Source organism: Hydra vulgaris, chromosome 09, assembly GCF_038396675.1.
Source record: "Hydra vulgaris chromosome 09, alternate assembly HydraT2T_AEP".
NCBI lineage: Eukaryota > Metazoa > Cnidaria > Hydrozoa > Anthoathecata > Hydridae > Hydra > Hydra vulgaris.
Genome location: NC_088928.1, coordinates 37,537,501 through 37,562,431, shown reverse-complemented (window position 1 = coordinate 37,562,431; position 24,931 = coordinate 37,537,501). Strand labels below are relative to the sequence as shown.

General features: G+C 28.2%; 3 protein-coding genes across 6 annotated transcripts in view; 1 reads left to right on the top strand and 2 right to left on the bottom strand.

Annotated features, from left to right (window-relative positions):
* The window catches only part of LOC100203999 (uncharacterized), a 30,000-nt gene extending 27,214 nt beyond the window's left edge, over positions 1–2,786 (bottom strand). For 3 of the 4 annotated variants that reach the window (XM_065805598.1, XM_065805595.1, XM_065805596.1), the window contains exon 1: positions 2,634–2,786. In XM_065805598.1, coding sequence (XP_065661670.1) covers positions 2,634–2,653 — 20 coding nt within the window. In that variant the 5' untranslated portion in view covers positions 2,654–2,786. Of the gene's footprint in view, positions 1–2,296; positions 2,356–2,633 lie in introns of all 4 variants that reach the window. The other variant, XM_065805597.1, reaches the window with a different exon arrangement.
* A 717-nt stretch (positions 2,787–3,503) lies between these two features.
* On the top strand, positions 3,504–9,377 carry LOC101238637 (uncharacterized). Its single transcript, XM_065805592.1, has 3 exons — positions 3,504–3,706; positions 7,745–7,891; positions 8,796–9,377. The coding sequence occupies exons 1-3, from the start codon at positions 3,562–3,564 to the stop codon at positions 8,990–8,992; spliced, it is 489 nt and encodes a 162-aa protein (XP_065661664.1). The 5' UTR covers positions 3,504–3,561; the 3' UTR covers positions 8,993–9,377.
* A 14,508-nt stretch (positions 9,378–23,885) lies between these two features.
* Positions 23,886–24,931, bottom strand: part of LOC100201735 (uncharacterized) — a 31,384-nt gene continuing 30,338 nt past the window's right edge. Inside the window, exons 3-4 of the mRNA XM_065805591.1 lie at positions 24,586–24,931; positions 23,886–24,420 (exon numbers count right to left, since the gene is read on the bottom strand). The exon at positions 24,586–24,931 is cut by the window's right edge and continues 579 nt beyond it. Coding sequence (XP_065661663.1) covers positions 23,909–24,420; positions 24,586–24,931 — 858 coding nt within the window. The 3' untranslated portion in view covers positions 23,886–23,908. The remainder of the gene's footprint in view (positions 24,421–24,585) is intronic.

The following is a 24,931-nucleotide window of genomic DNA, read 5'->3' as shown; positions in this document are numbered from 1 at the left end:
ATATATATATATATATATATATATATATATATATATATATATATCAAATTGTTAATTTGTTAAAATTTAAATAAAATTTTACCAATAAATGTTGTTCTATAACTGAACTTTTTATAAACTAGTTTTTATAAATTTTTACAAACTATAGTTGAATATTATTTTAAAAGCAAACGCACTTCATTATCACATCTAGTCAGTTTATATAAAAACAAAATAGGATGTTTTTTTCAGTTGTTAAGATCAAATAAGTAATCATATAATTAAGACTTCCCTAAATATAACAAATGTTTTGTTTTTTTCTTCTAAGGAGTGTACAAATTAAATTTAATATTTTACAGAATTCTATTTGCAAATATTTTAAAATAACTTATTGAAAATTTGATATATCTTTGAAACTAAAGTTCCATATGTTTCAGTTATTTTTCCAGTTAGATTTTTTGTGCCTAGTAAGATTATAAGCAGCTGAAAACATTAACAGCAAAAAAAAATTTTGACAGGGGTATTTGAGATATTAGGCCCCAAAGTTGGTTTATAGAAACTAGTTGTTTTATTAACTTTTAACCATGTTCCTTTTATATTTCAGCATTTTAGGCACATTTATTGAATTCAGGATCAAAAAAACATTATATATGTTTACTTTCATATTTTTGTCATTTTTATTTCTCATTTTTTTAAGAAAAATGTTTTTCAGAATGTTATGAAAACCGGGTCATTTTGGGAAACCAGGTCAATATTAAAATTGCAGTATTTTGTTAACTGCTCAACAACTTTTAGCTGAAATTTTATGTGTTAACTTTTCTTTTTAAGATGCAACAGCCAAAGAAGTTTTTAAAAAATTTGAGGACCCATGGTTCAAAATTTCCTAAATTTTGGATGATTTGATGTGGAACTACCCTATAGTCTTTTTGTGTATTATGCTTTTGTATATTTATGGTTTTTTTCTTGTATACAAAGTTTGTGTTTTATCAAAAATATTGCTTTATAACAGAAAAGTTTATTTTTGAGTTTTTAGAGTCACCACACCCTGTCTACCCAAAGTTAGAAAATTTTCCCTCTTTGCACTCTCTTTAAGCTCTTAAATTGTATTTGTTATTCCTTAAAATTTCTTTCTTTTGATGCTAAATGATGCACATTTAGATATAAAAATACATTGATAACAATATTGGGTGGAAGGGGCAACTATTGCCACCTGATGCCAAATAAACTTCTGTCCACCCAACCCAAGGTATCTCAATCATATTTAATGATGTCTTGGTAGAATTTATTTTCAAAAATTCAAAATTTCAATGAAAAACTAACATTTTTTTTTTAAAAAAAACACACACAACTAGAACATATTAGAGGATATTGTAGATCTAATGCCCCAATGCCGCTCTAATGCCCCAATGCGCTTTTTATATAAACATATTCTTTTATCTTTTTACACATAATTTGACCTTTCTTTTGATATCAAGTTGTATAAATTTTAATAAGAATTAACAAAGTTATGACATTTTAAATTAAGAAAAACTCATAATTTGGTCACAGTTTCTTTAACAAATCCATATATCAAAAATTAGGTACTTTAAACACTATAACTTTTTGTAGAACTGTTTAATTTTAATAATTTTATTGCCTTTAAAATGCTGTTTTCAAGGTCTTTCTGTTGATATATGACAATTTAGTATTTGATTATTTTAAAAATTTCATGTAACATACCTACAACCATATTCCTTAAAAAACTGACTATAAGTTGAAAATAGCCTTCTTTTGGAGGAAGGGAGTTTTAATCTCCCCCCCCCCCTACACGTACCCATAAAATCCCCCCTGTTTTTATTCATTCTTTATTTTAAAACAGCAAACTTGTTTGTAAATCAAATTTTTATAAACTTCATATAAAAGATTTTACTTTAAAAATTAGTTTTACAAAAATTTAAATTACATATGATAAGAAGTCCTTTAATAGTAGTTGTATATATACTTTTGTAAATATTTTAGTAACTTATCACTAAACAATGACAATTTTTTTAAACACTCTTAATAAAAACATACTAGATTACAAGATTTCTTTTGTATCCAACTTAAATATTTTTATCTATTTTGTTTTTATACTTTAAATAAATAAATATATATTTATAGATTAAAACATGTTTTAATATTAGGGTTTGTTAAAATATTACTGCCATATATACCAAACTCAATAATAAAACTCAATAATAAAACAAAAATGTTAAATGTATACTAAAATCACTCATTAAAAATATATTTAAAGTAATATTTATAAGAAATATTTATGAGAATGAAACATATTTGATACTAGGGTCTGTTAAACCATTAACACCGCATCCATCTCCAACTCTAAGATATATGCTTCTCCTACATTAAAAGCAATTGAAAAAACTTTAAGTAAATAAATTACTAATTTTTTAAAAACACTATATTCTGAAAAATTTCTTATTTTTTATGGTAAAGGTAGCAGCTTAGTACCCTTCCCATGAATATGCCAGGTGGTGGTTGGAAGGTTAACATAAACTTTTCTTAATTCATTTTATGTAATATGAAATCTACTATAAATAATAAATAAAATAAATAAAAACATAAATTTATTACTAACCTACTTATATCTTTTATTATAAAAACTAAAAAATTAATACCTTTCTAACTGATTTCCCATGCTATTATTAGGTTATAATTGCCATTAAATAATAAATCGACTAATTTAGTTAAAGACCTGAAACATTTAACTAATTAATATCCAGAAAAATAATACAAATTGGAAATTTTTTTAATAAGAGTCAGTAAAGATTTATTATATATAAAAAAAAATTATTATTTATTATTACATAATAAAAATATATATGCAAAAATATAATTAGGAAAACTGCCTAATAAAAATAAATAATGAGCAATAAAAAAAATTTAATTTGAAATGTGATTGGCCATTTTTATGTCGTTAAGAAACTTTTTGTTTTGCATTTCTTATTGGCTAAACCGAATTCTTTGTTAATCAACTTTTTTATCAAAAGAATTAGAGCGGGAAAATTTTAGATAATTATAAACAAAGTGATTTAGCACGTGAAACTCAATAATTATGTTAGTTTAATAATTATTTCACTTTAAATTCGCAAATTATTTAACAAAGCTTTAAATAAACATAGTACAACTTATCTCTGCACTATGCAGTTCATTTTATTTGAACAAGTTTTTTAATTATTTAGTAACTGTTTAATCCTAACTGCTAGTTAAGTTCTACTATCAAGCTTAGCTTTTAAAATTACTCTTTAGTGCATACTACTAGTTTTACTTGTACAATCATAATGTCAAATTCCCAAGTAAATCAGCTGTGACATTATATGAGATGAAATAAACTCGATATAAAATTCCTTCAGATTTTGTGTTTATTGTTTTTTTTTTATTATCATAATTTTATTAAAGCTTGCTTGAATTGTTAAAATAAATAAATTTTTTTATTTTTATTTTCCATAACTGCAATTAAATGTCTACAATTGATTTCCATGATATTTAAAGGCAGCATATATACCCGTAATATTGTTTTATAGTATAATTGTGTGTTTAAAAGAGATGCAATTTTCAGATGATAATGCAGTACAATGGCCAGCATTTTCTCCAGCATGTCAACATGTACCCACATCACCTCCATTATCTAGGTGTTGTTTTTCTCCACCACCATATGTTCCTGATATTGATATGAAAAAGACAATATGGCGTGAGTTTTTTTAACTTAATATAGGTATGTGATATGAAGTTTAAGTTAAATAAATAATAGGTTGTTTTATATGATTGAAAAGTGCTTCAATACAGTACTTTAAAGGTATAATCAATTTTTAAAATTTTAAAAAAATTTATGATGTAACATGTTTCATGTATGTAAATTTGTTAAAAACACTATGGTTGGGATTGCATTATTATTTGGATTATATATGGGATTGCATATATTATGTCTATTTCTTTTATAAATGTATCTTAGAGTAAGTGTAGATGTAAGTGATGGTTTAACAACACACCTTATTAAATTTTTGTATCATTATTTGATTCCATTACCAAACCGAACTTAAAAGTTTAGTAAAAATATTTTGAAATAGAAATTTAATTTGTTATAAGATACCAAAATATTCTATAACTATTATTGAGGGACCACTAGGTAAGTCTGTGGACGAGAACCTGCTCAAATTTTTAACTACACGATTTTGAAGATCTTGTTTCAGAAAATTTCTGAAAACATTCAGTATAATAATCGAAAAGTTATTTGAGTTTCTGATTCAAAAACCTACTTATTTCTCAATGATTAGTATTATTAGTTCTATGTACAATGTTGTACAAACTCACAAAACATGTAAGGGAGGCCACCTGTTTTTGTGCAAGCAGATTCCAACAAAGTTTGAAACAGCCATTTCTATGTGTATGTGTCAATGGAAGAAAAACTAAAGCATTATTGGACACTGGATGCTCCAAATCAATTTTAAGTCGTGATATTGTATACATAATAAATGTCAAATCAGCAAGAGAAAAGGTAGGAAGTCAATTGAAGTAAAACACCAGATTGTTACCAAACTTCGCAGCTGGAGAAAGTTGGGAGAAAATCTTGAGATAATTGATTTAAAGGAAATAAAGGAAAGCATACCTGCAGATTCGTGTTAAAAAAGCATTATGGAAATACCAAGTTGTGGAGTATGAAGGACAGCGTTACTGTCTTACAAGATTGTATTTTGGTTTGAATGTGGCACCCAGAATAATGACCAAAATTTTAAGAAAGTTATTGTCTTTAGACAAAGTTGTCGAGTCTAGAACATAATCATTTATTGATGACATCATCATCAATATTAACATAGTGTCAAGTTGCAGGGTTCAAGAGCTCTTAAAAAAGTATGGCTTAGATTTAAAGTTGCTGGAAAAACTTGTTGGTGGTTGTGCGCTTGGATTGTGAGTGTACAAACAATGCAACCAAGTCCATAGGAAACGTAACAACATTTCTAAAGACTAAAATTCCTCAACTCCTAAAGAAAAAATGACACATCAACAAATCTTTTCTTGGTGCAAACAGCTGACCAGACATTTTCTGATATCAAACTGGTTCCACCCTTCTTGCAAAAAGGGATGTTAAGTAGTTAGTGATGGGACTCTTTGGTAAGCTGTTGTCAAATTTGTAAGCAGTTTAAAGGAAAGACTTGCAAAGGAAGGTCCCGTTTATAGGTCCTGGAGCATCAAAAACACTTCTGAAGCAACAGTGTAGTCCGATACAAGTAGTTTAGCTGCTGGCATAGTTTTGAAAGTGGCTGCGGAAATAGTAGAAGACTGTTCATGGCTGAGGAAACAAGACGATGTGGCTCACATTAATCTTGCAGAGTTAGAAGCTATGATAAAAGAACTTAATCTAGCAACAAAATGGGAATTTGAATGTATTACCATAAAGAGTGATTTGGCTACTGTTATCAACTGGTTGAACTCATTAATTATCCTTGTCTGTTGCTGGTTTTCGTTAATTGAAGACCTTGTGAAAGAGTGAAGTATACCAATAAAACTATTTCTGGTAAAGTCAGCAGAAAATAAAGCTGACGCTTATAGGAGGGTACAACAGAACTGGCTGCATTCAAGCCATTCTGCAATGACAGCAAATGTTGTTCCACTTGAAGTGAAGTTGTTTTAAAATCTTTATCACTTTGGAGTCAATTGAACCCTTTGTCTGATGAAATAGACATAGCCAAAGGAGAAAGTTTGTAGAAAAGATGTTGAATCAGTCATAAAACGTTGCAAAAGATGTTTATTGGTGGATCCTGCACCAATTAGATGGGAAGAACAAGGTCTTGAAGTTGGAAAGAGCTGGCACCATTTAGCTATTGCGGTAACCCACTATAAATCAGAGATTTATTTATCCTTTATTGACTGTGGCAAAGGAGCAAGTTTGTAATTTGGATAAAGCTACTACACAGTGTGCTTCCATTTAGATGAAATATTCCAAGAAAGAGGACTCAAAACTCTTTGGTGAACTATGCACAGAATGGGGAGTATCCATCCTGTTTCGTTGCGCTTACAGGCCATCTAGGAATGGAATGGTTGAAAGTCATCATTGTTCAATCAAGTGTATAGCAGCCAGAAGTGGCAGTAAAAAAATGGTATGTTGGTATAACATGGCTCCCAGAACAAATGGTGAGGAAACACTACTCTCCTACAAAGTTGTATTTTATGAGTGGAAACCACGCACAATTTCTGCCAAAACTAACTAGGAAGTTCTCCACAGCTATAGACAAGGACAAGAAGTATTTGTGAAAACCACCTTACTCAAAATGTACAAGCGAATGGAATATAGGAAGAGTCTCAAATGTAGGATGAGAAGTTTAGGTAGAAATCAATGGATTTCTGTGACACGTGTCGGATGTCAACTTGAATCTCAGAAGATTTGAACTATGCAGACTTTGGGATCTAGAGATCAAGGGGTGTTGAAAATAGTGTAAATAATTGTATTACATATAAGCTATTATTGTGTTGCATCAGAAGGAATGTCGTGGGTGTAGCCATAACTTTATAAAAGATTTCTGAGTGCAGGCAGTGTTATCTGTCAATATAAAGCGGTCCTGGCAAGTCGCATTAGTGCAGATCTAGAGCTCCCAAAAAAGGTCATTGATGATTGCAGTGCATTCCTGAGGAGAGTGATCACCATTCATCAACTACTTAATTCTAATTAGTTATAAGAGCATCAATTTTTTTACATTCATTATTTTTACCTCTTACACCCATGATTTTTAGCTTTTTTAGGTTTATATTGTATATTTTCAATATTAACAATATTCAGTTGCATCTCTATCCTGCTGTAACACAGGTGGTAATCAGTTGATTTATTATAGTCTAGTGTTTAGACCATGAGTTGCTACATTTATTAACAACATTTTTTTGGCATAAACATATCGTCACCAAGCATGGTGGATTAGAGCGCTGCATTGTAAACCAAGGATTCAGAGTTTGAAACAGATTGACATATTATCTATTTTTCTTTTTATATGATCCGAACTATCATTAAATATTATTTATCTTACAATTTTATTTATTTAGTTTATTTTATTGGCTTTTATTGTATGAAATTTTTAGTCATGCAAGTACTTATTACAGCAGATTTTTATAGACTTGCTAACTCATAGGCCATTAGTAAGGATGATTAGAATGTGAGTTATGGTTCCCCCTCCCCCTGAGCAGTAAAATTTCATTCTTATTAAACAGTAATAACATTCATTGCTGATTTTCACCCAATGACATCATCTGCAATCTGCTTCTATTATCACATCTCTCAGGTCTACCTAACTGGACAGCTTTATTGGTCACCTTTTTGTGATCATTGTGTCGCATAAACAATTATAATAAAACTTTACCTATTTAAAGTTAGTATTTTAAATTGGTGATGGTCAATTAAAAAAAAAATTTCAAATAAAAATTTTAAAAGTATTTAAATATCACAAAATAATATACTTTTGAAAAAGCTTGAGTATTTTAAGATTGACATTGAGTTTCATCTATAATGGTCTTTAGATCTATGTTATTTAAATGTAAAGGCATCAAGATACTATTTTTTTAAAAAGATGCTGTTTAAAAAGTATATGAAATGAATTCTATCTATATTTTTAGAATTAGTTTTATCTATATTTTTAAAATTAAATTTTAGTTGTGATAAATGTAATAATTGTAATATATAACATATATAATATACAACTACATGCTTTGTTGTGATAAATATAATAATTTTAATCTGTTTTTTAAGAGAAAAAAGTTCAAGTCAATTATGAGGCCTCACCATCAATCAATAACTCAGTTGTTCCTCAAAGAGAAATAGCTGATCAACTTTTATCAACGCCAAGTTTATCTAATTTGTATAAAGAAATAGTATTTTCAAAAACACCTTCATCAGGTAATTTCCAATTTCGTATTCTATGGAAAATGTTGGTTATATTTATATAAGTTTGTAGTTGTATTTATATTGTATTTGTCAGTCATTGAGTTTTTTCAGTCCCTATTTGCGGCTTGTTAGCATTGATGAGCCCTAAACTTGTTATAGAACTAAACTTTTTAAAAAATTATTTTCAGAAAATGTTGTGTTTTAAGATATGTTTTGGGTTAGTTTTAGCCAAGTTTAAGTTTTTTTAATAATTTTTAATAAGGTTTGTATTTTAACCTGTTTCACTGAGCAGAGGCTTTGTTTTGGAGTTTAGGACTAAGATAGAGAGTTTTAAAATATAAAAATTTAAAAAATGGATAGCCCCCTCGATTGTAGTGTCTAGAGCCCTGGGAAGGTAAATTTAATTTAGGAATAATAAATTTTGTAACTCATAAGTTCTACCCTCTTTAAGTGCAAACTTGGGCAAGTTTGGAAACCATCAGAATTGTCCACCAATTTTAAACATGTATATACAGTTTGTATATATATGTGTGAGTGTGCAACAATTTTTGTTTTATTTGATGTCAGTTTTTTATGGTTTCTTTAATTGTTTAGAAAAGATCAATATGTCCTTATAAAACGCAAAATGTTTCGTTAGCTACTCAGGATTTTGCTTTTCCCTGATAATATTTAATATTATTTTCCTGATAAAATTTAATACTATCTTCTTGATAAAATTTAATATTATCTTCCTGATAAGATTTAATATTATCTTCCTGATAAAATTTAATATTATCTTCCTGATAATATTTAATATTATCTTCCCGATAATATTTAATATTATCTTCCTGATAATGTTTAATATTATCTCCCTGATGATATTTTCTCTTGAAATCCCCTTTAACCTGGCTTTTCAGTTTTATTTTGAAATGTTTAGAACAAGTTGTTCCTAATTGCTCCCCATTTGTTGTTGTTGATGAGGCAAAAAGTAAGATTGAAGTTAAAGAAATACCTGATGACGAAAAGCCACCAATAAGCTACGCCTTACGACGTAAGAACAGAACCTTAGATTCTCCTGAATCCCCGGATGTTAAAGAGCTTCAGCTTTTTGATGAGGAGCAGATATTTGCATAGATTTTTAAGGAATGTCAAATATTATGGTTATTTGAACTAATCCGTTTTTAAATGGTATATGTTAGAAGTTTTAAATGAGATTTTATTTAGCAGTTATGTAATATATATTTACTACTATTTATAGATATATTTATTAAAATTATATAATATATCCTAGTATATGCAAAAAAATTTAATGTTTTTAAAGATGTTCTTTTTTGATTATTTTTTTGTTGTTGATTTTTTTGTTCCACTAATACAGTAGTGCGATTTTATAGTGTTTTTTTTTTAGTTTATTTTGCGACATCTGTTGTTTGTGATGTGAAATGTACATATTGTATTTATAAATGAGATTTTATAGAAAATGTTTTTTGACTTTTACGGGCAAAAAAGATCTCTTCTTTTATATTTAGTTTTCTTATTTATATTAAGGAATGTTTCTTATTTATATTAAAGAATGTTTTTCATTTGTATTAAGAAATGCCACCTGTTCAAATAACTTAGAAAATGATTTCACTTAAAATGATGGATGATCAAAGCAATGCAAATATATCCTTTATGTCATTATCTTGTGCGTATCATATAAAAATTTTTAAACAAAGTAAAAACAATATTGTAAATCTAATTAATTTCATAACTGTCGTTGTCGTAATAATTGAATTGAGGTTAAACTTTCTGAGGCAAAAAACTTTAAAAAGGTAAACCCATTTTAGTGAAAATACGAAACTTTAATTTACAATGTTTTACTTTATAGTAAACTCATTGTGGTAAAGTAAACTTATAGTGCAACTTTATTAAACGTTGCTTGGTGATATAAGTGTCACCAACTTTAATACATCTGACGTTACAATGACAAATATTATCGACAATAAATTATTGCGGCATTTTGGTTAAAATCTTTAACTTTAATACTTCCAAGCATCCTGTTCAAAATACGACACACTTTGAAAAAAATTTTAATGAAATAGTCTCAAAGTGTGTCATCCAATTAAAAGCGGAGAATATGGTGAAATTTGTTTTCTTACTTTTTATCATCAACTCAAAACTCGTTTTTAAGATATAAGTTACAGTCGGTAAGTACAAGTTTAGACGATATTGGTTCTGACTTTTTTTCCCGTGAACTTTGGGAAGTCAGACGAAGTATCGTCTAGTACAAATTATACTTTCTTATAAATTCAAATTTATTTGAATTTGTAAGAAAGTATTTTGTAATAGCTTGTTATACTAGGTAAGCAGAATGTAATGGCTCAAAAAGAGGTTTTGCAGACCAGACAGACATTGATATAAGGAAAACATATAAGGGAGCGCTACTACACCGACTGATTTAGGTAAAACATGCAAGGGGATGCTTTTCATTGACTGAGGGTTTGGATTGAGGCAGGTATAAATCAGTCGATGTTGCATAACTCACATCGACTGATTTAGGTAAAACATGCAAGGGGATGTTTCTACATTGAGTGAGGGTTTGGATCGAGGCAGGTATAAATCAGTCGATGTTGCAGCACTCACATTTCTCCTATAAACAGAATGATATCTGGTCTGCGTTTTATTTTTGAAAACTCAAGACCTTATTTTGAGCCATACTATCTTCTGCCTACCGTTATACTAAGACTTTATGAGAGGACAATTTGGCAAACCAACTTTGATTGTATTTGACCGGCCCGTAGTATGATTTGCTAGGGGTGCGGTTCGTTTCACATAAATCTTTTTTGTGGAAAAAGTTCCTATATATTGTTAACAAAAGAAAGATACACGAGAGCAGTTTTAAAATGAATCAAAACAATTGAGTCATGTTATACAGAAAGCTACCAACCCACTCATACTTGGTTTTAAAATAGATTAGAAATTTTGTTGGTTTTGAAATTCTCCATTAGTAATAAAATCTTAAATAAATTTGTTCATCAATTATTGAGAAACAACTTTATTTAAGATTTTATTACAAACGCAGTATTTTGAAACCATCAAAATAAATTTCTAACTAATTTATCTTAAAAGTGTGGGTTGGTAGCTTTCTGTATAACGTGACTCAATTATTATTTATGAGTTTCAAAAATCCGATTTTAAATATTTTAAATCAATCAAACAAAAATAGATATTATTATAACAACAATACTCGATAGATTTTTTTCTATGCTACTTATGAAATACTCTTATTATTATTCAAAAAATTGTGTATATTAATGTTCATAAATATTTTAGAACTTCTTGATTACTATTTATTTTATTTTTACTTTTTTAATTCATTTTTGTTTTCTTTATTCCCCCCCCCCTACCTCTTTATTTTTCACAGTTGTCTTTCTTATATACATTAATGTGTGGTTGGATTAAAAAATGCGTTTTTTAATTGGGGCTTAGCTATACTGCTAAATTCATTTCAGCCATTAATTTTTTTTTGTGAGCACTATTTGTATTTTTAAGTGAAAAATATAACTAATGCTAAAAAGATCATGTAAATGATTTTTTTTCTCAATCAAATGCAGAATTTTTGAAAAGTTTTTTAGAAGATGTTATACAAACTTTCAAACTTTTTAGAAGCTAACTGCAGTGTGTTGTAAAAAAATAAATAATAAAGGTACAACTTTCAGCTGTAGTTAGCAATTAAGGCACATTTAGCTAAAGAGGTTTTCCGTTTAAATATTTTGCAATAGTTTAACAAACGATTTAAAATCTAGACAATTAACTAACCAAAATGGCGTAAATTATGTTAACTGGAAAGAAAAAAATTATAGTTAAATATTTACAAGTGTTTCAATTTAACTTTATATTATAATAAAGTATATTTAAAAACTTTTGAGAGGTGGCTTTGGTGCAATAAATACGTTTGGTATATGATAAATACAACCAAACTTTAAATAATGTTGATAGAGCAGTGGAAACCCTGGCTAGTTTTTTATTTTAGTGGTGATTTATAACGTTTTAACTTTGTTTTACTTTTTAGTTGTTGCCATGGTTGTTTTTTTTGTTGTTATTGTTGTTTGTAGTTATTTATTTAGCTGGGATTTTTAAGTTATATGGCATTTTTATTTTTTAGCAGTGACGGATCCAGGATTTTGTAGTGTTTGATATAGCTAACTTCCAGACATGGAGAAAACTCCAAACGTTTGTATGTTTGTACTTATGTCAAATAATGATTTGCAAAAAATTGCGATGATTGGAGGCTGGGAAAGAAAAAGCCATTTAACTTCAATAAAAATTATTTATAAATAAATATAAATGATAAAACATTTTTTGTAGTATTCTCAAGTAGACTTATATTCATTGATAATTTTTAAGTTTCATAGTATTATCTCTCAGCGTTCAAAAATTATGACCATATAAAATTTGTAACCCACTCAAATTGAGGGGGGTTTTAACTTTATATAGTCATAATTTTTGAACGCTGAGAGATAATACTATGAAACTTAAAATTTATCGATGATTTTAAGTCTAGTTAAGAATAGCACAATATTTTATTAACTTGCTGTCCCTCACATTTGGAGGGGGAAAGGGATGAGGTTAATGGACTTTTTTGTTCCCAGCCTCCCATCATCGCAACTTTTATGCAATGCATCATTATTTGACATAGGTATAAATATAGAAATGTTTAGAGTTGGCTCTTAGTTTGGAAGATAGTAATCTGAAACCCCAAAAAATCCTGAATCCGTCACTGTTTTTTACTTTTTTTTAGTTATTTAGCTTCTTTTTTTTAGTTATTGTTATTAGGTTAGCCGTAAAAAAAATTTACAAGTTTTGTGTATTAAGATATTTACATATGGGCCTTGCCCATAACTTAATAATAAATTGAACTCGTTTCACAATACGACTCTTACATAAAACAACACTGCGTTATCTACTAGTTTTAATTGAAAGCATGATATCATTACATCTTTAATGATCATTTAAAGGAATCCATAGCAACATAATTCTAGAAAAATGAATCCAAAAACATAGTCAGACTGCTAATTTATAATAATTTTCATTTTAAAGGTATTTATTGTTGTATAAGCATTAGATTCTTGATGGCACAAAACACATTGACATAGAGATCCACATTACCCCATCCAAAAATATTGCTAACTTCAAAAAAAACTTAAATTTAATTAGACCCAAGTTTCTGGTAAATTTTTTTCCAAATAAAACATTTTCCATGTGTTAGACCCCGTTTTTAATTCCCTTTTTCTGAAGTTTAAGGTTTTCGATATAAATCTCTCTTTAAATGTATGCGCCATTTTGAATAAAAAAGATACTTAAGAGTTTGCCTAGCTGATAAATAATATTTGGTGTTCAAGGTTTCCAGAGATAGCGTAAACTTTAAATTTTGTATATTGATACTGGTACTAAGTAAGAATGTTTAGCAAAAAATTACAGTGATAGGAGTTTGGAAACTATATACATCTGAAAAATCGTGACCCACTGTACCAAATGTAAAAAAAAGATAAAAGATTTCTTTTTATGTAGAATCTTAAAATAGATTGAAATTCATTGGAAAAAATAACTTATCTAAAAAATATTTGTATCATTTAAAAATGGCGACCAAGGAAAGTTTAAAACCCTCTCTATTTGAAGGGGTTGTCAACTACAAGGTAATAACTTTTCATAATGGTAATCATAATTACTGTCTCACAAATTCTTTAATGGTTTTACAATAAACCAGAGATGCAGATCTCAAGATTTGAGTCTTGGTCTCGAGACATCTCGAGATTTAACTGTCTGGGTCTTAAGGTGGTCCTCCACAGAAAAGGCTAACTTTTGAAAGCAAAGAGTTTTCGATTTAATTTTTTCACCAAAAATGTGGTTCTATAAACTATTTACAAAAATCAACTTTAAAAATAAATGTCTCGATTAGCCAATTATTTTAAAAATGAATAAAAAAACTAGCATTTTTTGTGACAAGCTAGCAATCAAAATACTTATCATATCAAGCTGAAAATTGGTGTATATACTCATTGAGTTATATTAATCCGGATGAGAGAAGCATTTTATATTATTCACAGTATATAAAAAGTTACAAGATTTGAAACAAACAGAAAAATTGGTGGACAAATGGCCAACATTAGTCTCATAAAAAGTACTTTCCTTATTTTTTTTATATATCCATCTCTCATCCGGATCCTTTTTAATTATGTGAAAAATCAAAAAAAAAATTAGATAAAAAGCTTAAACGAGTCCAAAGTTATCATGTTTTAAAGATTTTTATTCAAAGCAAAACTTTATTCTGAGAAAACGACAAATATATAAAACAAAAGAATAAAACCAAAAGTTCACAAAAAACATATCAAAATCCTCCAGGAATATATTTCGAGTTTTTTTCTTCATCCTCTTTGTCTAAGTAACCCTTTTTAATTGTTCTTAGTTGTTTTCTTCACTTTTTGACATGATCAGTGGACTTTTGAAGAGACCGCTTTATAGTTTCCTTCTTCTTTTCATTAAGTTTCATAGGAGTAACATATCCTGTTAGATGAAATTTATTTAGTACAGAGAGGATTCCATTAGGCCCTTCATTAAATTCAATAACAGATGAATTAACTGCAGACTCTAAGACCACTCTACCCACAAAAATATTTTTTGGGCAGCGTCTTAAAATAATCTGGTTGAGTGCCTCGTTGGCGTTTTGGGTCTTACCATGAAGACATTTTTTTAGTAAATCATCTGAAGATAAATCAGTAAAAGTTGGTTTCAAAATTTTAAAGACTGCAACAGAAAGATTCACTTGCTCTACATAAGTATTTACACCATGAACTCTGTCTAAATGATAATGGCTAGGCCATAGAAGTTCTGCATAGAATTGATCACAGATTTAGTTAACTTTCCTCTTCCATGGAGTGGTGTGTTTGTTCCTTTGTAAGTCTTAACAACCTTACGAAGTCTAGTACCCATTCTCTTCTGTACATAGCCAATACATTCCAATTTTGTGATTTTAATGTTCAAATCTTTGTAAGGGTCGCTTTAAATTACATCTTTAAAGGAGGAAGTGTCACCATCTCCTAAGTATTCATTATAAATCAGGTTATTTTTTTCTATTGAGCGATTGAATATTTTGACCGCCCCAGCAGATTCCATAGCACCCGAAGAACCAACATGGTTAATAGTGCATTGATGATTTGCAAACCATTCTGCATATTCTGGAGTTGACTTTTTATTTTCCCGAGAAACACAGCCATGGCAAAATTTTGAAAGTACTTGTTGTTGCTACTCCATTGTTGTTTTTACTTTGTTTGTTACTACTGTATTGTTGTTACTACTCTATTAAGGGAGGAATATCCTCGGGTTTGCCAGGTTCCATCAACAGTAACACGTTTTTGATTTGGGCATTCAGAATTAGAATGGAAGCTTTTAGCAGATTTTAGCATGCTTTCACCAGCTGCTGTATGATATGCTTCCTTTATAGAACCTTGAGTGTGACGATGATAAAAATTGTTTGTGATACTAAATACGTTCAAGCAAGAAAAAAATCTTTCCATGGTTTCAAAACCAACACCAATCTCTCGTGAGGCAATAATCCTTCTAATATTTATATCAAACGGCTCCTTCATTTTTGAACCTTGCTCTTTACTAATATATTCACAGGGTTTTGAGGTAAAAAATAGCTCTCTGTTTAAACAATATTCACAGTGTATTTCTAAAGAATGGGCTAACCCCTTTCGAGATTTTAAATTGTCAATAACTTGTATGTTTTTGTTGCAAGTAAAGCATTTCCCAAATTTTTCTATAACAGTTTTAAAAATCTTGAAGTTTATTAAAATAAAATAATCAAATTTATCAACGTTATTATTCTCCTCTACATGTGATTGTGAAGACTCACTTTCTGTGTCAGAAGAAAAATTTACATCATCAACAGTATTTGATATATCAATTTCAACTTCTTTGTTTTGTTTGTCATCATTGCATATGACAGATTTGTTGTGAAGATGGTGATTCGTTCTCTTTTGTTTTCCTGTTAAAAATTTTCTTATTCCCCTTAGCCATAATTTTAAATATAATTCGTTTGGTACCAATACAAAGGGGTTGCAATATAAACAAATATAAATATCCAAAAGCTCCTAAAATTGACAGCACTTTTCTCATTTACGAACAACTTGTACAGGCTGTTTTATAACTTATGACTTTTAGTTGCGTATAACCAAAACGAGGTTTTATATTCACATCAATTTTTAACAATAAAAAAGATATTTTGACTAGTTATTACCCTAAAAATAACTCAAAATGTGGTTGCTATGGGCGTTTCTAAGGATACTTTTTTAAGATACCTAAATATAACAGCTAATATCTTTTTTAATAGAGTTTGTTGACAATCCAGTATAATCAGAGACTATTCACAAGTGATGAATAAATAAAATAAGCTTTTAAAAAAAAAGTTTTTTTTTTATAAAAATAAGCTTTTATGAGTGTAGGACCACCTTAAAGCTTGTAGTCTTGGTCTTGGTATTGAAAGCCTGGAGTATCGATCTTTGTCTTAGTCTCGTATCTTTAATGTCTTGTACTTTCTTATCTTTACAAAAAATATCAATACAATGGATCAGTAATTATTAATTGTCACTACTAAGATTAACGTGTTATATAATCAACTGAACTGTTTTATTTCTTTCATAAAGTACTGAAATTAAATAGGTTAGTAAACCCGGCCCCAGTGATGAAAAACATGATGGTTCTAGATATTGAGAAACTTAACACATTACAGATATTAATTTTTATGTATAAGTATAAAAACAATCTTCTACCAAGCGTTTTTTCAACATCACTTTCTGATATCATTTTCTCGAAAAATATAATCTGCGTTCAAATACCAGGAACGACTATCAATTAGAAAAAATTAAATCACAGCAGTCAAGTTTTCTAATTACAAACCGTGGTCCATCAATATGGAATCGTTTCCAAAATAAAAATATTACAGACCTAAAAAGCATTTCATCGTTTAAACAACAAACTAAAAATGCATCTCCTTAATTCCTGACATATATATTATAGTTTACAGTATTTGTTTTCAGATTTTTTTTTGTATTTTTTCTTTTTATTTATTATTTATTTTTTTCTTCTTATGTGTTTTAATTTTTTTTGTTTTTTTTTTGTTTTCAATTTTTGACACAAAAAAAAAATGAGTTTTTAAAAAATTTTTATTTTACTTTAAAAATAAAAGTGCTTTTTTATTTTGATTTTAATGAGTGACTCAAGGGGCTCTATGAAAAGGTTGTGATGATAAACGCATCACCCTTACCTTCTTTGAGTCCCTGACTGATTATAACTGTATATATATATTATAAATTAAAAAGATTAAAAACGTTTTTTATAAAGATTGTTTACGATATTTACGATGTTATTTATTTTATATGAAAAATTATAATATTGTTTAATCAGCAAAATAAAAGTTAAATAATAAAAAAATAAAAATAAATATTTAAACTTTAATTTGAATTTTTTTTGTAACTATAATATGTGGCTAATGTAATTATGATTAAAAAAAACCTGCTTGTTTGCTATATGTGCGCTATTCTTAGTTGCACGATGTGATGATTTTACGTAATTTCTTATTGGTACATTTTATTTTTAACATTACAAGAAACCAGTTAGTTTTCTGTTATTGTTAAAGTTATCTATTGTAGATAATAAATATTTTAGTATAAATGGTAAAACGATACATCAGCTAAAGGCCTAATAGTAAACATACATGTTTGACCATGTGTCTTATTGTGTTGAACTTCTAAAAATATAAGTTTTGATCTTATTCTTATAAAATTTTTTAAATTTTTGGTCTGAGTCTTGGGTTGAATTTTTGATGTCTTGGTCTTGGTATTGGTTTTGAAGTTTTAAGCCTTAGTCTTGGTCTTGAGGCCAAATGCCATGGTCTTAGTCTTAACTTTTACTATCTTGACTACATGTCTGCAATAGCCAATTGTCTTGAATCTTTTTCAATAATTTAATTTTCTTTAACGCCAAAATAATCATTTAAAATCTATTTTCTTCACTTAATTTCCTTCTTAGATTGCTTTCAAATAAGTCTCTTCTCATCCAGCTTTTAAATATTTTAAATATAAACACACAAGTGTTTTGAAATTTGTTTATTTCCAAAATTGGGATTTTTTCAACTAGAAAGCGCTTTTGCAGAGCTCTTCGATTGTTCAACGGCAATGGCTGATTTTTGTTCCCTCCTCTTCAAATTTTCTTTTCAATACTTTTGAGGATTGAAGTTTGACACTTAGTGTATTTTAATATCAAAAAAAATTTACATCCATGTTTTCAGTTTTTACATTTCAAATATTTTATATAAATTTCTAAATTTCAAGTTTGAAATATTAAATCGAGAATAAAAGGTTCGCCCTACCTTTGTCAAGTTCTTCTAATAAACTTTCTTTTCTCTTTGTGAGAGTGCAAGGTCGGGGAATCCTCTTCTACTTACAACCCTGCACCTTTTACATATTTTTATTGTTCCAGGTGATGATGATTTTACTCTTCTTAACTTGATTCTCTCTCTGGGGTAATTGTTGTTCAAGCAATTTCACAGGTGTCACAAACACAGACTGGTTTTAAATGTTAATACTTATAAATTTTAACTGACTTTTGAGAATTCATACGGTTAGTCAGAATAATGTTTTTATCTCCTTTTTCAAGTCTTTCTAATGCTTTTTAAAATTTAGTACAAATGCCATTAGGAAAATTTTCATTGTTCAAATCAAATGATTTTAAAAAAAACTTATGTATTAACTTCTGTCATTCCTGATCCTTTTGAAAAACAAACTAGACAGACTGACTCTATTAAATTTATGAGATTTTTTAATATTTGGAATTTTGAAACTATATCAACAATACTAATCAATTTTTAAATGTACTTTTTTACTGCTGCAGCAAATAAAAATATGTTCATAACATCTATTTATAAATTTTCTCGTGGTATACCACAAGGAAGTATACAAAACAGAGGAATATTGTTTATACATTTAATCTGTAATATAAACGTTATTTACCGTAATTAATGTATTATTTAAAATTTACCAAAAAATTAGGTTCCCAAAGCCCAAATGTTTGTTAGGGAACCGGGTAATAACCGCACTTAAAACTATACCATTATGAATGCGACTAAAATTCATCTGTAAAATTCTAATTTAGTAAAAAAATATTTTAACGTTCAAAATTTGTGACCTCATAAAGTTGAAAACCTCCTCAAATGGAAGGGATTTCAAACTTTCCTTGGTCGCCATTTTTGAACAATACAAAATTTTTTTTAGATAAATTAATTTTTCCGATGAATTTAACTTATTTTAAGACTCTACTAAAAAAAGTTTTATTTTTCTTCATTCCTTATTTGGGACAGTGGGTTCCGATTTTTCAGATATATATTGTTCCCAGGCTCTTATCACTATAATTTTTTGTAAAACATTCTTATTCAATACCAGTATCAATATAAAAAAACTTAAAGTTTGTACCATCTTTGGAAGTTACCTACCTTGAACAATAAAAATCCACGACCTGCTCGTTTCTTTTTTGAAAGACGTTGACAGAATATTTTCAAAATTTAGATTGTAATTGTATAAAGTAAGGTGATTTCGAAAATGCAAACCGTTTGTGGTGAACATTTTTTTTAAAATAAATTATTTTCGCTATTGTGTATAGAATATTAACTTTAACTTTAATTTTCAGACTTGTAAAATCTCAAGTTCTTGAATACTATATTTAAGTGAGGACTGCTGAAACTATATTAACTATTGCAAAGACATTTAAACAATAGAGTACTCGTCAAGACATTTAAACAATAGAGTACTCGTCAAGACATTTAAACAATAGAGTACTCGTCAAGGAAATAAAAAGAGCTAATACTACTTACATATAATTATTTTTGTTTACTTTTAGTCATTAATTGGAGAACATTACAATTTTGAGTAAAAAAACAAACATGTTTTTATAAGGAAACTTATGGATTTTGAAAAAGTTCTAGCTCTTTTGATCTATTAACATGTCCAAATTAAGGACGTTTATTAATTTTATTTAAAATAATTTGAAACAAACCAACGGAGCAAAATCCTTAAGAAGTTTAAGTCTTTATAAAACTGTTAAATTCTGTTTAAACGAAAAAATCTTTAAGAAATTTTTTTAGAACACAAGCAGAAGTAGTTGTATTAAACAAAAATAATTTTTCATTTATTTAATTCCATTTTTAATCACGCCTAAGTTATATTTTGTCAAAAATTAGATTTTTACAAAAAATTTCGATTTAAGCTCGCCTTAACTACGTTGAGTATATCGATTTTTTGAGCAAATTAAAAGTAGTTTTGAAATATTTTAATTTGAACCGAGCTAAATTTTAGAGTTCAAACACCGAGGTAAAGGTTGGATTTTTTTCTTTTTTTAAATATTTAAGAGAATAAAACTCAGCAACATTTCACGCCATTTTTCACAAAAACACCCTAATATATTTGCTTCTCAATGTATGTTTAGGAAGATTGCTTTCTTGAGAAAAGAAAAATTTAAGAAATTCCTTATTTGACACCATCATGAACATATAGAAACTTCGAGTTTGCATTGTGCCTGGATGCTATCTTGAATACATAAAAATTTAAAATTCACCTGTTCCAACGCATTTTTTTAACATGGAAAAAATTATAAGATTTTATAAACACCTTTAAATTAGGTACTCATTAAGTCATAATATATTAAACACCTGAGAGTAGTTTCATTTAAGTATAATTAGGCGTGTTAGATAATTAGACCTACAGAAATCTCGGCCTACTAAGTTGTTCTACAAAAAGAGCATCTACTAAAAAGTGGAACTAATTTTTAGATAACCTACTGAGGCCTAAATTGTTTTCAACCGATTATAGTCTTTTTTATTTTCAACCGATTTTTGACGCTTTCGTTTTTAACCAATTTATTTTTCGACCTATTTTATAGATTTACATTTTTAATTATTAGATATAAATTTAGATTAGATTAGAGATAAATTAATTTTTAACCGATTATCTGGACTGTGATTTTAACTTTGTTTTTTTAAACTACGAAGTTTTTTTTTTTTAATTAACAATTAATATGTTTTCCAAGCATTCGTCGAACCTCATACCACGCGATTCTGAAGACAGCACTTCAACCACTGCGCCAAGGCTGATCAAATTTGGCTCGTACTTAAATCAACAACAAAATATACAAAATACCTAAGGAAATACGTGGTTATAAAATTGAAAATACAGTAGGTTAAATATTAATTAGGTCGAAAATTCAATAGGTCAAAAATACAGTAGGTTAACGATTTAGTAGGTTGGAAATTTAGTAGTACATGTTTTAAAAAGATCAAAAATTGTCGGTTGAAAATCAAAAACGTCATAATCTACGATTTACAAAATTTCAAAATTAGGGTCATGGCACCCCCTACCGTGAAGAAGCACCTACAGTGGTTTTTGAAAAAATTAGTAAATTTTTTATGTTGTTTTTTTTTTATTTAATTTTTTAGTATTGTTTTATACAAAACTAACTTATTTCACTAATAAATAATTTTTAAAAAGATGTATTTTTAAAGATTTGAGATGTTTTTTTACCCGCAAATGATTTTTTATTGCTTTCTTAAGAAAATCTTTAACAGTGAAAAAAAGTTTGTCTAGTTTTTTTACGGCTCAAAACTTATATAATTTTTTTGATAAAAGTTTGAAATAGTTTTAAAAACATTGAATATTTTAAATTTTATCAAAAAATAGTAGTATTTTTTGTATAACATTGTTTAATCTTTTACACGATAGGTGAGTACGAAAATTATAATAGTTAGCACTTACCGCTAATAAAAATATTTTTTGGGATGTGTTTTATTTTGTGAAGTTTTCTCTCTAAGAAAATATTTCTGTTCAACTCAATTACCAATTAAAGGTAATTTAACCCTAGGGAGTATTTATTTGATATGTTTTTTATACTTTATTTATTATGTGAAATGAATTCGATTAGAAAGATGCAAGGTTCAAAAAAAGAAAAAAATATTCGAAAAAAGCTTTTGTATTCAGAAGAACAACTGCATGCAGCACTTAGAGCTTTAAATAAAGGTGAAAAAAATTTTGTGTCCGCAAAAAGTTTAATGCTCCTGAAAGTACCTTACGCGACAAATTATCTGGTAAAAGCCAACCCAAACGGCAAAACTCTGGCTTTAAATCATATCTTGGAGAAGAAATAGAGAATGAATTGGTTGTTTGGTGAGTGACAGCGTCTGGATGACCGCCGAATGCATTTATGAGTACTTCACAAATGTGTTAGTACCATATTTGAAATCTATTAATACACAATTACCTATATATATGTTCATGGATGGACATCGCTCGCATCTGTCTAAAGAGCTCAGCATGTATTGCTCTTCGGAAAGAACTCATTTGATTTCGTTGTTTCCTAATGCTGCACACATCTTACAACCATTAAATGTGTCAGTTTTCGGACAAATGAAAAAAAAAAGGCAGAACATTTGTCGGCAATTTAAATTTGCAAAGAAAATGTACCAATGTTGTTGACTAATTTTGTTATGGATCCAAGTATGAAAAAAAATATTATTAACGGATTTAGGTCGACAGGAATATACCCATTTAATGCGAGCAATGTTGATTATAAAAAAGTAATTCAACGTGTTAAAATGAATTCCACATATTTACACATTTTTTTGAATTTGAAAAATGAATTGATAATAATGAAACGAATCTTTCAAGCCATAATAGCGTGGGAAACTTATTTGGAAACAACGTTGCACCCGAAGTATTGTTACAATTTGAAAAAACTGGAAATAAAGAATGGGGAGGTAAAACTGACTTCAGAGAATTATTTAATTTTTGGAAAAAACTTAAATTTAACGATAGCTCCAAACAAACCATAAATCTAATAGAAACCAACAATAATGTATTGAACAATGAAATCGATAAAGAATCGTATTTAGATATTAGCAGTACGCAAAATGAAATCGTATCTAGTAATGTTAGCGAATTTGGAAAAAGCGTAATAATTGATGAATCTGGTAAAAGTAAATCAGCAGCAGATCCACCAGATTTAAATAAACAAATAATAAAAGATGTAAACCCATTACACGACTTTCTTTTATGGCCAAAACAACCAATCGCGAAAAAAAGGCTGAAACAAGTTGAACGATTACCGAGCGTTGTAACTTTATCCAAACGGTTAGAGATTCAAATAACTAGAGAAAATGCAAAGGAAGAAGAAGATATCAAAAAAACTGAACGTAAAAATAAAGCTGCTGAAAAAAAGAATTGAAAGAAAAAGAAAAACAAAATCTAAAAGAAAACAAGTTGTAACAAAAGAAAATAAAAATAAAAGACAAAAAAAAAAAAAATGTTTAAAAAAAAAATTTAAAAAGAAAAAAGTTTAAATTCAGAATAAAGCTTTGGTGGATAATTTTATAACCAATGTCTTCTTTGTTTTGTAATCGTATTAAGTTTATGTATTTGTTTCTTGATTTAAATATATAAAAGTAAAATTAAAATATACGATTTTTTTTCATACACGGTAGGTGCAGAATCGATTACGGTAGGTGGTGCTTTATCACGGTAGGTGAAGAAACGTACTAGATCTTACAAAAAATTAAAAATAACATGAAAAAAATAACTTTACTCAAATTCGAATTATATAATTTAGTTAATAATTGAGTATAAAATATTAATTCGAAAACCCTAAATAAAAATCTGTTATGGTTTTGGAGTTAAGAAGTTTTAAAGTTAAAAGTTTTCTTAAAGTCGCGGTAGGTGGTGCCATGACCCTAGGTTGAGTTATAAGCTACCTAATTAGAGAGTTTTTACCTTAACAAAAAAAACACGAGTTTGAGATTCTAAAATGTTTAAACTCCCTTTAATTTTAAAAAAGTTTATTGAAAAATAGCTTTTAAAAAAAAGCCATTTTAATGAAATTAAAAATAACTTTAAATCGAAGCTAATTGGCTGACAGTATCGCACTTTGAACCGCTTAAAAACATGCTAAAATATTTAAATTATAATTTTTCTATTTTTAACTAATTTCAACTTTAATAAACTGAGCGCTATCATAACCAAGAGCTAGATTAAATGCACCGAGCAAGACCTTTTGATCAGGTGAGATATAAACATCGTCAATATCGACCATTCGAGCTTCAAAATTTTCGTCGATGATAAAGTCGATAGAAAACATTACCAGACTATTTTCATTGTACTTTAAATCACCTGACAATATTTTACTGAAATAACCAATTTTTTTAAACAAATCTTCTTCAAAATAACTCCATCCTCTTTTAGGATTTACGGGTAACAACAATTTGTTCATCGCTGTTTTAAATTCAATAAATATATCGTCATCTTGAATTAATGCCGATTCAGTAATAGTTGCTGCATTGTCGTATTCATTAATAAAATCGTTTTGACTAGATTTATCTTCCGACAATCGAATATATGGGATTGTGCAAATAAAGACAGAAGAGTGGGTAAGAAGTACATAATAACGAAGAGCGAAACGACAACTCCGAAAGAGAGGTTGTGTTGATACAACTAGTACAAAGTAATAATAAAAAAGAAGCCATATTTAAATATTCAAAAAATATATATAATAAATATTCAATGAAAAAAAAAAATATAATAAATATTTTAAAGTATAGCAACAATATAAAAATATAACAAAACTTACTGTATAATTTAATAGTAAAATTTACTTACATTTAGTCACAGCTATGGGACCAACTTCGCACATACGAACTATTCTAGAAAATTTGCTTGTTACGTGTACAGAAATGTCTAATGTTATCTTTGAAGATGATTTAATAATCCAATGTTGAGGGAGATCACATTTTTCAAATTCTTCATTAAAAAGAACCAAATCACGCGGAAGTATCATACTTTTAAACAGCCAACTATTTTTATTAAACCTATACTGAAAATAGCTCTGTAAAAAATCGCGACTTGAAAAAACCTCAAAAGAGCGAACAAAATCTCCCCCCAAATCCATCAATGTATCACTAAGAGTTAAAATTTTAATGTCAGCTTCCTTCTCATTAACTAAAAT

What these genes read in the sequence shown, in the direction of transcription:
- LOC101238637 (XM_065805592.1), top strand. Translation starts at nt 3,562, where the DNA reads ATGCAATTTTCAGATGATAATGCAGTACAATGGCCAGCATTTTCTCCA. An exon ending in TATGAAAAAGACAATATGGC is followed by an intron (nt 3,707 to 7,744) that starts GTGAGTTTTTTT and finishes CTGTTTTTTAAG; the next exon opens with AGAAAAAAGTTCAAGTCAAT. An exon ending in TTCAAAAACACCTTCATCAG is followed by an intron (nt 7,892 to 8,795) that starts GTAATTTCCAAT and finishes TGAAATGTTTAG; the next exon opens with AACAAGTTGTTCCTAATTGC.